Source organism: Erythranthe guttata, chromosome 6 (assembly GCF_056151865.1).
Source record: "Erythranthe guttata isolate IM_541 chromosome 6, IM_541, whole genome shotgun sequence".
NCBI lineage: Eukaryota > Viridiplantae > Streptophyta > Magnoliopsida > Lamiales > Phrymaceae > Erythranthe > Erythranthe guttata.
The window spans coordinates 3901285-3915961 of NC_142538.1; the positions used below are offsets into that span (position 1 = coordinate 3901285).

The 14677-nt window shown below is 35.4% G+C and overlaps 6 protein-coding genes and 1 long non-coding RNA gene across 7 annotated transcripts; 1 reads left to right on the forward strand and 6 right to left on the reverse strand.

Annotated features, from left to right (window-relative positions):
- Positions 1–10: 10 nt before the first annotated feature.
- On the reverse strand, positions 11–1364 carry LOC148769914 (uncharacterized). The gene is made up of 4 exons (XM_088818895.1): positions 1049–1364; positions 779–963; positions 517–682; positions 11–399 (listed from the first exon to the last, which is right to left on the reverse strand). Exons 1-4 carry the CDS (start codon positions 1295–1297, stop codon positions 205–207), a joined length of 795 nt encoding a protein of 264 aa, XP_088675021.1. The 5' UTR covers positions 1298–1364; the 3' UTR covers positions 11–204.
- Positions 1365–3530: 2166 nt separating this feature from the next.
- Positions 3531–4908, forward strand: LOC148769915 (uncharacterized). The gene is made up of 6 exons (XM_088818847.1): positions 3531–3615; positions 3825–4054; positions 4217–4348; positions 4442–4471; positions 4564–4779; positions 4879–4908. The coding sequence occupies exons 1-6, from the start codon at positions 3531–3533 to the stop codon at positions 4906–4908; spliced, it is 723 nt and encodes a 240-aa protein (XP_088674973.1).
- A 296-nt stretch (positions 4909–5204) lies between these two features.
- On the reverse strand, positions 5205–6370 carry LOC105977478 (uncharacterized). The gene is made up of 2 exons (XR_001174563.2): positions 5820–6370; positions 5205–5734 (listed from the first exon to the last, which is right to left on the reverse strand). It is a non-coding gene; the product is annotated as an uncharacterized LOC105977478 (long non-coding RNA).
- A 2583-nt stretch (positions 6371–8953) lies between these two features.
- LOC105977339 (RING-H2 finger protein ATL70) lies at positions 8954–9454 on the reverse strand. Its single transcript, XM_013002639.2, has one exon. It carries the CDS (start codon positions 9452–9454, stop codon positions 8954–8956), a length of 501 nt encoding a protein of 166 aa, XP_012858093.2.
- Positions 9455–10092: 638 nt separating this feature from the next.
- On the reverse strand, positions 10093–10593 carry LOC105977338 (E3 ubiquitin-protein ligase ATL6). The gene has a single exon (XM_013002638.2). It carries the CDS (start codon positions 10591–10593, stop codon positions 10093–10095), a length of 501 nt encoding a protein of 166 aa, XP_012858092.2.
- A 661-nt stretch (positions 10594–11254) lies between these two features.
- On the reverse strand, positions 11255–11767 carry LOC148769916 (RING-H2 finger protein ATL7-like). Its single transcript, XM_088818848.1, has one exon. The coding sequence runs from the start codon at positions 11765–11767 to the stop codon at positions 11255–11257; it is 513 nt and encodes a 170-aa protein (XP_088674974.1).
- Positions 11768–13619: 1852 nt separating this feature from the next.
- Positions 13620–14108, reverse strand: LOC148769917 (RING-H2 finger protein ATL32-like). The gene has a single exon (XM_088818849.1). The coding sequence runs from the start codon at positions 14106–14108 to the stop codon at positions 13620–13622; it is 489 nt and encodes a 162-aa protein (XP_088674975.1).
- Between the last annotated feature and the right edge of the window lie 569 nt (positions 14109–14677).

Genomic DNA, 14677 nt, shown 5'->3' on the forward strand with positions numbered 1-14677 from the left:
CGTCGATAAATTAATACTTAATAAATTAGTATTCTTAATTAAATAATAGTTTCTCACGGTCCCGACTCGGTGAGAACGTGTTAAATTATTAACTCGATAATTTAATAATCCATATGATCATAAGTTCTATGAACCTGGAAGCTGGAATCACCTGGCAAAATGAAAATTCCGAAAAGGTAATTTACCTATAGCAAGGTAATTTACCTATAGCAACGCGCGAGCAGGACCGACAAATTTAACAAACTCTACATAGTTATGTGTGATGGAAACCCGAGCATGATAAGTTTTGGGATTCATATAAGGCTTGACGTTGAATATCAAATCCACCGTAGATAAATTTCCAGCTGCACATCTAACTCCAGTTGCACGCACCAGGTACATAAGAACGAGTTTATTGCGCTACATACACACGAACACAATAAATAAATAAGTAAATAAAAAAGAATTATTTTTCAAGAATCGAAAAAAAGGGGAAAAAATGAAAAGAAAAGGAGAAGAGATACACATTATACATACATGTGTTTTGTTGTAGGCATCAAGAGCAAAATCCAAACATTCATTGATCATATTCTTTGTTTCGTTGTCCCAATTGCAGCGCGTGTTGGGATCTCTGTCAAACAAGACGACCGAGATACTATCCCCGTCGAGCACACTAGTCTCTCTCTCTTCCTCTCTCGAACCCCTATTCATGATAACATAATAATATCTGCGCGGTCAATCACACCAACCAAACGAGGCCTAAATATATATCAAAAAAAAAATAAAAAAAATTGATTACCTATGAGAATAAAAGTAGAGTAGATAATTACGAGAGAAGTTAATCCCAGCTCTAAAAGTAATGGGGTTATTATAGTAATTATCCTCTTCAGGGTCAGGCTTAGCGGTAAATATCATATGCAGCAGCAAACCATCGCGATGTCGTGAATGTACGTGCAACAGCTCCACTAAACTGTATTTGTTGAGCTACATAATATAATACATATACATATAATCAGAATCAATTAATTAAAATTAAGAATTAGTATCAATGAATAATTAATATACATACACGTGTTTTGTTGTAGACTTGAATAGCGAATTCGGCGTGTTTTTTGATGCTATTCAGGAAACAAGGACGATAGCGGGTCGGATCTCCGTCGTACCAGATGGTGGGACCACCGTAAATAAACCGGGGTCGAGGAATCTCCGGCACATTAGGTTTCCTCCGGCGGCTGCTCCTAGGTTTCGTATTCTTATTGCCCGGAAAGAGAAACCTCCATGATTTCCTTTGCGGTTGCAATTTCCACAGCTTCGTCATCAATCTCCCCCTTTCCAAACCCTAGTTGTTTTCCCCCTTTCCTTGCTTTCTTTAACTTTATATATTTTTTTTCTTTTAATGGGCTGGATTTCAAACTCCCGTTATATATATATATATATATATATATATATATATATATATATATATATATATATATATATATATATATATATATATATATATATTATCCGTGATCCGTGATATTTAGGAAACTAATTGATGTGATCATGTGAAACTAGGTCAACAACTATATATGGTCGGAGCTTTGCTTAATTTACCATCAATGGGCCGGGCCGGGCCGGGCCGGGCCACTTGATTCTTCAGTTTTACTTATTTGTCTACCAAATTCAGTAAACTAGGTCAAGAAAAAAAATACGAAAAGTTGGAAGTACTTCATTTTGTACGTACTGCATATGCATGTTTAAGGATTTGATCAAAAAAATCCAGGATTTCTGATCCTTGTTTTTGTCTATTTATTTATAAGTTAATAATTCACTCAAATTCCTTTCATCTATTAGTTTTATCCGTTGGACTACTGAAATTTGCACAGGTTGAACTAATTAATTAAAGAGAAGGCAGCGCGCTCGATCAAGCGAAAGACTATGGACAAATGCGCGCCATTGTATGTATGTATACAGAAGACTTCATTACCCGTGTGCCCGAGAATATTACACATCTTGTAAAGGACATCTTCAAGGCGTATAGTTTCATATATGTGGTTATTTTCTTGACTGTAAACTCGCATTGAACTTTGGATTATTATCTGACTAGGGTTCGTTTGCATGTTCGAATGTTCGACGAGGCCTTTGCTTTGCCGAGAACTGCATCGAGGGTTCGATCGGGTGTTTTAAGGGCTCGTGTACATCTGTTGTTGAATGTTGTTTTTGATAATTAAAAATAAATAAATAACTAGATTGAATGGATAAATTGGGTTCTCATTGTGGTTTTTATTTTTTGTTTGTTAATGGGTCATGTTTATTTCACTTGGAATTATTATATACAGTGTGTGAAGAAAATTACGGAATAAATATAATGCCAACTCAGTTTATAGAATCTTGTTTTTTCAAGTACTTGCATTGGACAATATTCAATTAAAAACTTTAATAAGATGAACAAAATCCAAATCAATTATTTATTTTCTTTTCCATTTGTATATTTGTTATATTTAAACGGAAATATATTCAACGAACCCCCAATCTTTTCGATTTAATTTGCACTTGTTCGTTTCATTTCTGGATTAATATATATCGTACGAATACTCATATATAGTTATCGATTAATGAAAAATAGAATGATTCCAACGTATATTGGTTGCAAGTATAAATCAAATTTTATCAACTCCGGTATACTAATTATAGTTTCAATTTTAATTAACAAGCTGTTCTTTTGTGCATACCGGGGGTGTTTCGGTCATTTCAATATTGAGGGGGACCAGCACCTCTCTCTGCTGCGTGCGTGTATAGTTAGTTATTACAATTCTCTGCTGCGTGCGTGTATAGTTAGTTATTACAATTTACAAATACCTGTATACATTTCTAACCTTCATCTCTCAGAACAGCCTTCATTCCCTCTCTCTCTCTCTCTCTCTCTCTCTCTCTCTCTCTCTCTCTCTCTCTCTCTCTCTCTCTCTCTCTCTCTCTCTCCTCAAACCCAGAATCAGTAGCTTGAGAGAAAACTTCCGACAATTAAGTAGATTTTATCAAAAGCATTTCTTCCTCTGATCACACAGGTATTTGCCACAGGTATAATCTTTTGCTCGAATTTCATGCATGTTCCTTCCGCCTCGTTTTATTACAACTCCAAAATTCAGTGTTCATCCGTTTTAGGATCAAAGAAGTCTTCTTCAATATTCTCATTAACGAACTTGTACGTGGATATATACACACACACACACACACACACACACACACACACACGTTTTCTCTATGGGATTAGGGTTTGGACCTGCAAATTTGTTTCTTTTTTCATTTCAAGAAAATAATTCTTGATTAGAACCCCATTTGTTTAAACCCCATCAACCGATGGTTACCCCCTCTCTCTCTCTCTCCTCCCTTTATCTCTCTCCTCTCTTTCTCATTTTTTTAAACCCCATCAACCAACTGTGGTTACCCTCTCTCTCTCTCTCTCTCTCTCTCTCATTTTTTTAAACCCCATCAACCAACTGTGGTTACCCTCTCTCTCTCTCTCTCTCTCTCTACATGTTATTTACCACATTTTTCAGGTGTATTTTAGGATGTCTGACGTGGGCACAACCAAATACTTCAACTTGCTGTGGGAGTACAATATACCACTACCAATACGCCATCAAAAAGAGGAAGGTAACTATATTAAAAAGCATCATTTCTTATATAATATTGATATGATAATTAAAAATCCAATCTTGTTTGCACTGCTTGGCCCAATTAAACTTATAATCTTATTTTATTTCTTTAATTCGAATTCGTGTTAATTAGACTGCTTTAATTTTCCCAATAAATTTTTATTCTTGGTCTTTTATTTCTTGAATTATATTCCTAATTATAATTAGATTGTTGGGCACAAAGCACGGCTTCCTTGGTCTCGTTCGAGATAAGAAAAGCATCAAGATACCGCGGAAGGTACATCACGCGTAGCGCGTCAACCCAACACCTTATTGATCACCTGTATAAAGACATTCCTCACGCGGCATTGTGCTATAAATATCTCGACGAAGATGAGAAAGATTTCGAGTGGTGCGAGCCCGACGACATGTCGTTCTACACCGTTGATCCTTCATCGGTACTTGACTATATAAAGCATTGTGGTGTGTGTTTGTCTACGGACTATCCGTACGCCGCTATGATTCAAAAAAATACGCAAGTTCCGGTTAACGTAAGTTTACATTTAATTACATCAATTCTTGAATGCAAAGTAATTTGTCTAACAAGCTTTTATTTACAGACTTCGAAAATAAAACTACGGAATGTGATCGATGTCTCAACCCATGAAGACGCCAAAATAGCATTAAAAAACGGACATCCCGTTATAGGACGGATTTTGGTGTATCCGTCGCTTAAGACATTCGTTGGAAAGGTATTGCTAAAAAAAAATATAAATAATGTATTTTTATATATTTTAACTGTTATAACATATTAATGTTTTTTTATTTCTTGGTCTTTGGTACAGGGAGTATATAACAAAGGAGCTGATGAGGAAGTGGGTGAAGATGTGAACCATATATATTTACTATTTTTTTTAATTTCTTTTCTGTAATTGTAAAGTTCTTTGTATTTTGTTTCTTGATCCAGTGTGAATCTTTCAATGAAGTTGAAGAACAAAAAAAAGAGAGCTTCCCTAGCAAGCATCTCGTCCTAATTATCATCGGATTAGGGGTTACCAAGAAAGGGGAAGAGTATTATCTGGTTCAAAACTCGTGGGGGAAAGGTTGGGGGGATCGAGGTATCGGGAAAATACTATGTACTTTGATCGAGCCGATCGTTTACGGTGTTGGTGCATACATTGAGGTATAACTACTATGGTCTAATTAATTTCATTTCGTAATTAATTTTAGTGGTTAATGAATTATTTGACTAATTTTTGTTTTAATATTTTTTGTTGTGAAGGAACCACGAAGCAAGAGGGCAAAGAAGTAAAGATTGATCGGCTCCCTACAGATGGACATTTCTCGATTATTTGTAATTTGCTCGATTTTTTTTCTATAATTGCTCTCGACCTAGTGGAGAATATTTGCTCCAAGTACAAAGGGTTTCTCTTCTTCCCCGTTTTATTGTTCACGATCTCCAACTTGTTAACTCAGCTAGGACCGATTCTGATGAAGATCGTCAGTCGGAGAATAACGCAGAATAGTGTGACCACGCACGCAGCTCATGCATATACAAAAACCAGCTATAAAAATGATTACCTATGGAAATGAAAATACAGCAGATAGTTGCACCATCAACTACACACGTATAGTGTTTTACTTGAGGTTTCAATTCGTATTTTTTACACCATCAAAATCGAAAAGCTGAGATCTTTATCTTTCAATCCACAGTGACTTACACGAATAGACTATATACGCTCAAGAAAGTTACTTCGTTCGGCTTAAATCTACCAATCTCCATTTTGTTGAATAGCTCACAGAAATCATCGATCGATCGATCGAAACTCCACAATACAACATCATCTTCCGATACTGCCCTTTCATCCAAGACTTTCACAGCATCTTCTAAGCATCCACAACGTGAATACATACTAATTAGTGAAGTAATAACAGAGAGGCAACTGAATTTGCCCCTGTATGCTCTTATTACAACCTCTGCATGAATCTGCTGACCTTGCCCGAGAATCGATAGCTCGGAATCCCAGCTCTAAAAGTTATGGGGGTTATTATAGTAATCATCCTCTTCAGGCTCAGGCTTGGCAGTAAATATCATATGCACCAGCAAACCACAGCTCCACTAAACTGTATTTGTTGAGCTACATAATATAATACATATACATATAATCAGAATCAATTAATTAAAATTAAGAATTAGTATCAATGAATAATTAATATACATACACGTGTTTTGTTGTAGACTTGAATAGCGAATTCGGCGTGTTTTTTGATGCTATTCAGGAAACAAGGACGATGGCGGATCGGATCTCCGTCAAACCAGACGGCGGAACCACCGTAAATAAACCTGGGTATGGGAATCTCCGGCACATTAGGTTTCCTTCGGCTCCTCCTAGGTTTCGTATTCTTATTGGCCGGAAAGAGAAACCTCCACGATTTCCTCTCCGGTTGGAATTTCCACAGCTTCGTTATGCCGTCGCCGGATTCCCCTTTCCAAACCCTAGTCGTTTTCCCCCCTTTCCTTGTTTCTTAATTTTTTCTTTAATGGGCTGGATTTCAAACTCCAATTTTCACCGGCAGCTAAATAATTCTTAACCTAGATTTATATTAGTTGGCCCAAATTTCGGTATTCTACCAATTCTGATCCCAGATTTTCCAATTTCCGATTTTACTTATTTACTGTAATTGGAATATATATATATATATATACACGAGTTTTCAATTTTTGATCAAAATCAAAATCAAAATTTTGTTAATTAATTAATTAATTAATTAAAGTGTCGGGGGCAATTAGTGGTATTAAATGTTAAATGCACTTAGACGAGGAAAATGTGGCCGCAATTCAGCAGCAGCCCGAGCAAATCAGCCTCTTCGTAATCCGCCAGGCAAATAGAGCAATCCGAGGCGTATGATACGTTGATCTTGTGGGCCCCAGTTTCGGAGTACGAGAATTGGAGGTAGGATGATGATGTTGATGAGGTGGTATCATCTGAGTCGTTGCTTTGGTGGTGGACGGCCAAGATAACATGATTGGGGCCCGTGGGCCCGTTTGTCCGTACGGGCGGGCTGTAGTTGCGCTTCGGCTCGCAAGTAAACGCAAGGTACATAATGACGAAGAAGACGATCAAAAAAAAGGTGAACAATGCAAAGGCTATTCTGATACTCCGCCACATGTTGTAAGTACCGTTGGAGACATCGGTCGAGTTCAAATTATTAGTACTATTCATTTGTGGAGAGGGGGAATTTAAGAAGCCTACATTTTAAAGACAAGCACAATCATTTAATTAGTTGAAAACTTGAAATAGTATTTCATCATCCGTTATATTTTAAAATTATGAATATATATATATTGATCAAGTATATATACAAAATAATAATGACTTTTCATTTAATTTTATGGTCAACTTTTAGTTTAATAATTTGGTCATTAATTAATTGTGCAATTAGTCTTCTTTATGAACCCTAATGGTACCTACCTAAGATAAGAACATATGAGTATATATATATAGTATATATATATATTGACCAAGTATATAAAATATATAATCAATATTAATATTATGTACTTGGTAGGTATTGATTTTGAAACAACCAAGATTGTAAATAATGAGTATATTCATTTTCTAATATTTTACAACGTGTTGAATTTTGCTTACACTATAGTATATATACTCCGCATTCTCAAATGGACCAATTCATTCACAATATTACATACCAATCAAATATCTCCAAATATACATATAAAACGAATAACAAAAAAAAAAAATCGATTTTTTTTCCTTAAAGAATAATTAAGTTGCCGGAGCAAGAGGAGTACTAGGCGGCAATGGCGAACTCCGGCAAACGGGGCAAGTGGGATGAAGTACTAGCCATGGATCGATACACTTGAGGTGGAATAGGTGGCCACAACTCGGAAGCAACCTAATCAAATCCTCCTCCTCGTAATCCGCCAGGCAAATTGAGCAGGCCGTGGCGTACGATTCGTTGATGTTCTTGTGGGCCCCGATCTCCGAGTAGGCGAACTGCGGGTACGATGAAACTATTGATGATGATGATGATGATGTGGCGTCATCCAAGCCGTTGTTTTGATGAACGGTCACGGTAACAGAATCAGGGCCCGCGGGCCCATTAGTGGGGTCCACGGGTGCGATGCGGAACATCAACCTTATGTACATGTAGAAGACGATGGCAAACATGAGGAATATGGTTAGGGTTAGGCCGACGTCGTATACAAAGCCCTCGCGATTACTGCTGGTTTTGGAGCCATCGGTCGAATCCCAACTACTATTCATGTTTTGGGAGAAGAAGAAAATTAATTAAGGAGCCTATATTTAAAATAGTGACCCAAAAAAAAAAGATGCTTGAGATGTAACTTGTAATTTATGTATTTTTATTGAAGTTATAAGTGGTGATCATGGAGATGGGTGTTGGCCGAAAACCTACACGCATTAACTAAAATAAATCAAAAAGCAAATTAAAAAGACTAGAGCACGGAAGCAATTAAAAACGAAGATTTAATCAATGTAAGCAAGCATATGATTTTATTCTTCACCCTATGTGATTATTATTCCCCCAATTCCTTCAATTATGCAAGTAATTAACCCGAATTATTAACCTGAGATGCTAAATAATCAGAACCCGCTTCGGACGTGTATTACGATTCTAATACTCTAGATTCAATTAATTTCAATTGTTAATGAATTATTTAACTAATTTTTGTTTTAATATTTTTTGTTGTGAAGGAACCACGAAGCAAGAGGGCTCAATTAATTTCAATTGTTAATGAATTATTTAACTAATTTTTGTTTTAATATTTACGATTCTAATACTCTAGATTCAATTAATTTCAATTGTTAATGAATTATTTAACTAATTTTTGTTTTAATATTTTTTGTTGTGAAGGAACCACGAAGCAAGAGGGCTCAATTAATTTCAATTGTTAATGAATTATTTAACTAATTTTTGTTTTAATATTTTTTGGTGTGAAGGAACCACGAAGCAAGAGGGCAACAAGAAGTGATCGAGTTAGCAATTACATAATAGTTCTATTTTTTGGGTAGTGAAATATTAATTCCAATTGCATTCAATTTTCTTTTTTAGTGAAAAACTAATATTCTAATTCCATTCAAATATTTTTTAATTTGACAATTGAAATTTTCAGAAATTAGAACAAAAAATCTTGATAATTTGAACACATGTATATTATTTTTTCAATTATTTTTTTTAATTGTAAACAACAAGTTGAATAATGCAAACCACTCAAAATTCAACATATAACAATCCAATGAACTGTGCCAATATTTTTTTACAAATTGATTTAAGTAAATATTTAAAATTAAAATCAAAATTTTGTTAATTAATCAATGAATTAAAGTGTCGGGAGTGCTAGGCAACGACATGCTTCCACAAAGGGGGCAATTAGTGGGATGAATGATTAGCCATGGATCGATGCACTTGACGTGGAAAATGTGGCCGCAACTCGACAGCAGCCCGAGCAAATCAGCCTCCTCGTAATCCGCCAGGCAAATAGAGCAATCCGAGGCGTAGGATACGTTGATCTTGTGGGCCCCAATTTCGGAGTACGAGAATTGCAGGTAGGATGATGATGTTGATGATGCAGCATCATCTGAGCCGTTGCTTTGGTGGACGGCCACAATAACATGATTGGGGCCCGTGGGCCCGTTTGTCTGTACGGGCGGGCTGTAATTGCGCTTGGGCTCGCAATTAAACGCAAGGTACATTATGACGAAGAAGATGATCCAATAAAAGGTGAACAATGCAAAGGCTATTCCGATGCTCTGCGCCATGTTGTAAGTACCGTCGGAGACATCGGTGGAGTTCAAATTAGTAGTGCTATTCATTTGTGTAGAGAGGGAATTTAAGAAGGCTACATTTTATAGACAAGCACAATCATTTAATTAGTTGAAATAGTATTTCATAATCTCTTATATTTTAAAATTATTTATATATATATATATATATATATATATATATATATATATATATATATATATATATATATATATATATATATATATATATATATATATATATATATATATATATACAAAATAATAATGACTTTTCATTTAATTCTATGGTCAACTTTTAGTTTAATAATTTGGTCATTAATTAATTGTGCAATTAGTCTTCCTTTATGAACCCTAATGGTACCTACCTAAGATAAGAACATATGAATATATGTCTAGTTTATATATATTGACCAAGTACATAAAATATATAATCAATATTAATATTATGTACTTGCATGGTAGATTGGTAGGTATTGATTTTGAAACAATAACAAAGATTGTAAATAATGAGTATATTCATTTTCTAATATTTTACAACGTGTTGAATTTTGCTTACACTATAGTATATATATTCTGCACTCAAATGGACCAATTCATTCACAATATTACATACCAATAAAATATTTCCAAATATACATATAAAAAGAATAACAAAAAAAAATCGATTTTTCCCCCTTAAATAATAATTAAGTTGCCGGAGCAAGAGGAGGAGTACTAGGCGGCAATGGCGAACTCCGGCAAACTGGGCAAGTGGGATGAACTATTAGCCATGGATCGATACACTTGAGGTGGAATAGGTGGCCACAACTCGGAAGCAACCTAATCAAATCCGCCTCCTCGTAATCCGCCAGGCAAATCGAGCAGGCCGAGACGTACGATTCGTTGATATTCTTGTGGGCCCCAATCTCCGAGTAGGCGAATTGCGGGTACGACGATACTATCGATGATGATGATGAGGTGGCGCCATCCAAGCCGTTGCTTTGATGAACCGTCACAGTAACAGAATCAGGGCCCGACGGCCCGTTAGTGGGGTCCGCGGGTGCGATACGGAACATCAACCTCATGTACATGTAGAAGACGATGGCAAACATGAGGAATATGGTCAGGGTTAGGCCGATGTCGTATACCAAGGCCTCGCGATTACTGCTGGTTTTGGAGCCGTTGGTCGAATCCCAATTACTATTCATGTTTTGGGAGAAGAAGAAAATTAAATAAAGAGCCTATATATATTTAAAATAGTGACCCAAAAAAAAAAGATGCTTGAGATGTAACTTGTAATTTAGGTGTTTTATTGAAGTTATAACTTATAAGTGGTGCGATCATGAAGATGGGTACGTGAGTTGACAAATTGATAATATAATCGATAAATTTCGGGTTGAATACGATGCGATTAGATACTACCCGGTGAAGTTCACACGAACATATATGTAGCGTCGAATCAATCGAAAATTTGCTAGCGGTTGACGAGGCTAAACGATATATTTTATAATCCAAATGAATGTTCCAAACCAATCATCAAAGCAAGCACGATCATCTATTTGAAATGGTATTGCATCTGTCTTTTTCAAAATTCATTTTATATATATATATATATTATTTTGTATTTAAAATATCTAGTTGTATGATTTTTTACTCGCATAATTACATCAAATCAAATCAAACGTCAACGGAAAGGGCAAAAACTAAGTTGAATGTAAATGTAATATGATTCAAACCACTCAAAATGCAATATATATATATAACAACAATTCAATGAATTGGGACTTTGTACAAATTGTTTGGAAAGAAAGAAGAAAAAAAAAACTCTCAACGAGTCAATCTGCTATACAAGTATGGCCAATTCCATGTTTAGCGTGTCTGCGCGAGAGTACTACTACTACTACTACTAATTAGCAACGGCGAACTTCTACAAACGGGACAAGTGGGGTGAAGTATTAGCCACGGATCAATACACTTGACATGGAAGAAGTGTCCACAGCTCGGAAGCAACCTAACCAAATCCGCCGCCTCGTAATCCGCCAGGCTGATCGAGCATGCCGATGCGTGGGATTCTTTAATAATCTTGTGGGCCCCAATTTCCGAGTAGGTGAGCTGCGGGTACAATGATGATATTGACGATGATGATGATGATGATGATGATGAGGTGGCGCCATCCAAGCCGTTGTTTTGATGGAAGATCATGATAACACGATCGGGGCCCACGGGTCCGTTTGCCGAAGCCTGGTTTATCGTCCACCTCATGTAAAAGTAGACAGCGATCACCGCCAATATGAACGTTGCGAAGGTTAGGCCGACGGCGTAGCCCACGCCTTGGAGAGTGCTGGCCTTCGAGCCTTCGTCGGTAGAGTCCCAACTATTCATTATTTGTGGAGAAAGAATTAAGAATCCTAAAGTTCAAATTGGTGACATAAAAGTATGAGATGTGAGGTGATTTTATATAAGTTAATTGATGATGACAAGTTGAGAATCATTGCTAATTTAATGGGCAAATTGCACTTCACCCCTTTAAAAAGGCATGTTTTGCACTTTTCCTTCTCAAAATTTAAAAATGAGACTGTTCCCTTCGAAATATACAACTCGGTGTACTTTGTCCCCAAATATGTATTTTCGGTCTAATTCTCACCAAATGAAAGGTGTATATGTTATTTTACATCTTTCGCTTGAGAATCCTCCTTTTAGAGTTACTTAGGGTTCCCAAATTAACAAAAAAAAAATCCCAAATTGATGAAATTCGCTTCCAAATTCGACGAAATTTTCTTCCAAATTCGATAAAATTTGTTCTTTGTTCTTCGTAATCATTGTAATGTAGGGCGAAAAAAGGTTAAATGACATTTAAATCCTTAAAGACGGAATTACCCTTCCAATTTACTCAAATCCGACACCAATTAGCTCGAAAATACCGATTTGGGGCAAAGTGCACCGAGTTATATATTTCGAAGGGGAAGAGTTTCATTTTTCTATTTTGAAGGGGGAAGTGCAAAAATGACATTTTTTTAGGAGTGCAATTTACCCTAATTTAATTGGTATTTGTAGATAAGAGAAAGGGATTGAAGAGTTTATATATATATATATATATATATATATATATATATATATATATATATATATATATATATATATATATATATATATATATATATATATATATATATATGAGAGAGAAAAGATTCTATCATCATTTATCACTATTTTTTTTTCCGAGTTTTTTTCCAAAAACCGTCGATGTGTAATCTCTAATTGTCGAAAGAACCCTCATGTTTAAAATTAGCAAGGATCCCTCTATGAAAATTAGTCGAAGTCAATAAGGTTCCTATGGGCTTGAAGTGAGATACACTCACGGCTTATGTAACTGGTCGTGTGTTTTTTGTCTTGAAAATACCATAATACTAACCCTTTAAATCCAACCTTTTGAAAACTACATATTCACTCCATAATTTTCATAAGCCCAAACTGAAGTTTTTATCATTTTCAATTCAATTTCTGATATTTCAAAAAAATCTCCCTCTTCAAATTAACAAACCATATACCCTTTTAATTATTTATTTTTCATTAGAACTCAAATTCAAATGAAAATTTGAAGAAGTTATAAACCCTAATGCAAATCCAAACATTTATTAAAAGTCCAAATGAAAAATAATGATGATAAATAATGTAAAATATAGGGGTATTTTGGACATTTTTGAAAGAAAATACTGTTTGAAAAAGAGAGGGCAAGAATACTTCATTTTCAACTATTCTGCGTGTTGGTATCTTCGGTGTATTTGGTGTAATATTAAGCTGTATTCTCGACATAGACCAATTCATTTAAAGTAGCTAATTTTATTTTATTTTTTCCTTTTTTTTATAAAGAACCGCACGTTACATATAACCAAACTTCTGCAAATACAAAACACACACACACACACACACACACACATATATATATATATAGTGTTATGTTGAAGATAAGTATAACCACTCTCGCATTATTACATCAAATCAAACCAAACGTATGTAAATCTGTAATACAAAACGGAAATTAGGGCAAAAAATAAGTTGAATGTAATATGATTCAAACCACTCAAAATGCAATATATATATATATATATATACACAACAATTCAATGAATTGGGTAACAAGACTTTGTACAAATTGTTTTGGAAAAAATAAGAAAAAAAAACTCAAATGAGTCAATATGCTATACAAGTAAGGTCGATTCCAAGTTTAGCGTGCCTACGCAAGAGTAGTAGTACTAGTACTACTAATTAGAAATGGGGAGCTTCGGCAAACGGGACAAGTGGGATGAAGTAGTAGCCACGGATCGATACACTTGACATGGAAGAAGTGTCCGCAGCTCGGAAGCAACCTAACCAAATCCACCGCCTCGTAATCCGCCAGGCAAATCGAGCAAGATGAGGCGTACGATCCTTTGATATTCTTGTGGACCTCGATTTCCGAGTAGGCGAACTGCGGGTACAATGATGATATTGATGATGGTGAGGTGGCGCCACCCAAGCCGTTGCTTTGATCAAAGATCACGATAACATCATCGGGGCCCAGGGGCCCCTCTGCCGATGCCAGGTTCATCAACCGCCTCATGTAAAAGTAGACGGCAATCGCCGCCAATATGAACGTTGCGAAGATTAGGGCGACGGTGTAGCCCGCGACTTCAAGAGTGCTGCTGGCCTTGGAGCCTTCGTCGGTAGAGTCCCAATTGTTCATAATTTGTGGAGAAAGAATTAAGAAATTACCTATATAGATTTCTAATTAGTTACATAAAAGTATGAGATGTGGGGTGATTTTTATATAAAGTTAAGTGAATGATGACAAGTTGAGAATGATTTATAATTTAATTTGTCTTTGGATATAAGAGAAAGGGATTGAAGAGTTTATATACTATATAAATATATGACAAAAAGATTCAATCATCATTTATCACTAAGTATTGATAAATACTTGTGGTTTAGGATTCAAGCTCAATAAGAAAAAAAATAGATTTTAATTAATCAATTAATTAATTATAATGAGAAATATAATTTAGTCCAAACTCAACCCCATTATTACACAATTTTTTTCTTGTTTGTTTTTGGATACATTAATTTTAATTATTGCTATGCGAGCCCTTATTAAATTAATATATTATTATTAAATAATGTAAAATCTAGGGGTATTTTGGACATTTTATAAAGAAAATACCGTTTGAAAAAGAGAGGGCAAGAATATTTCATTTTCAACTATTCTGCGTGCTGGTATATTTGGTATTAAGCTGTATTCTCAACATTGAATTTTTT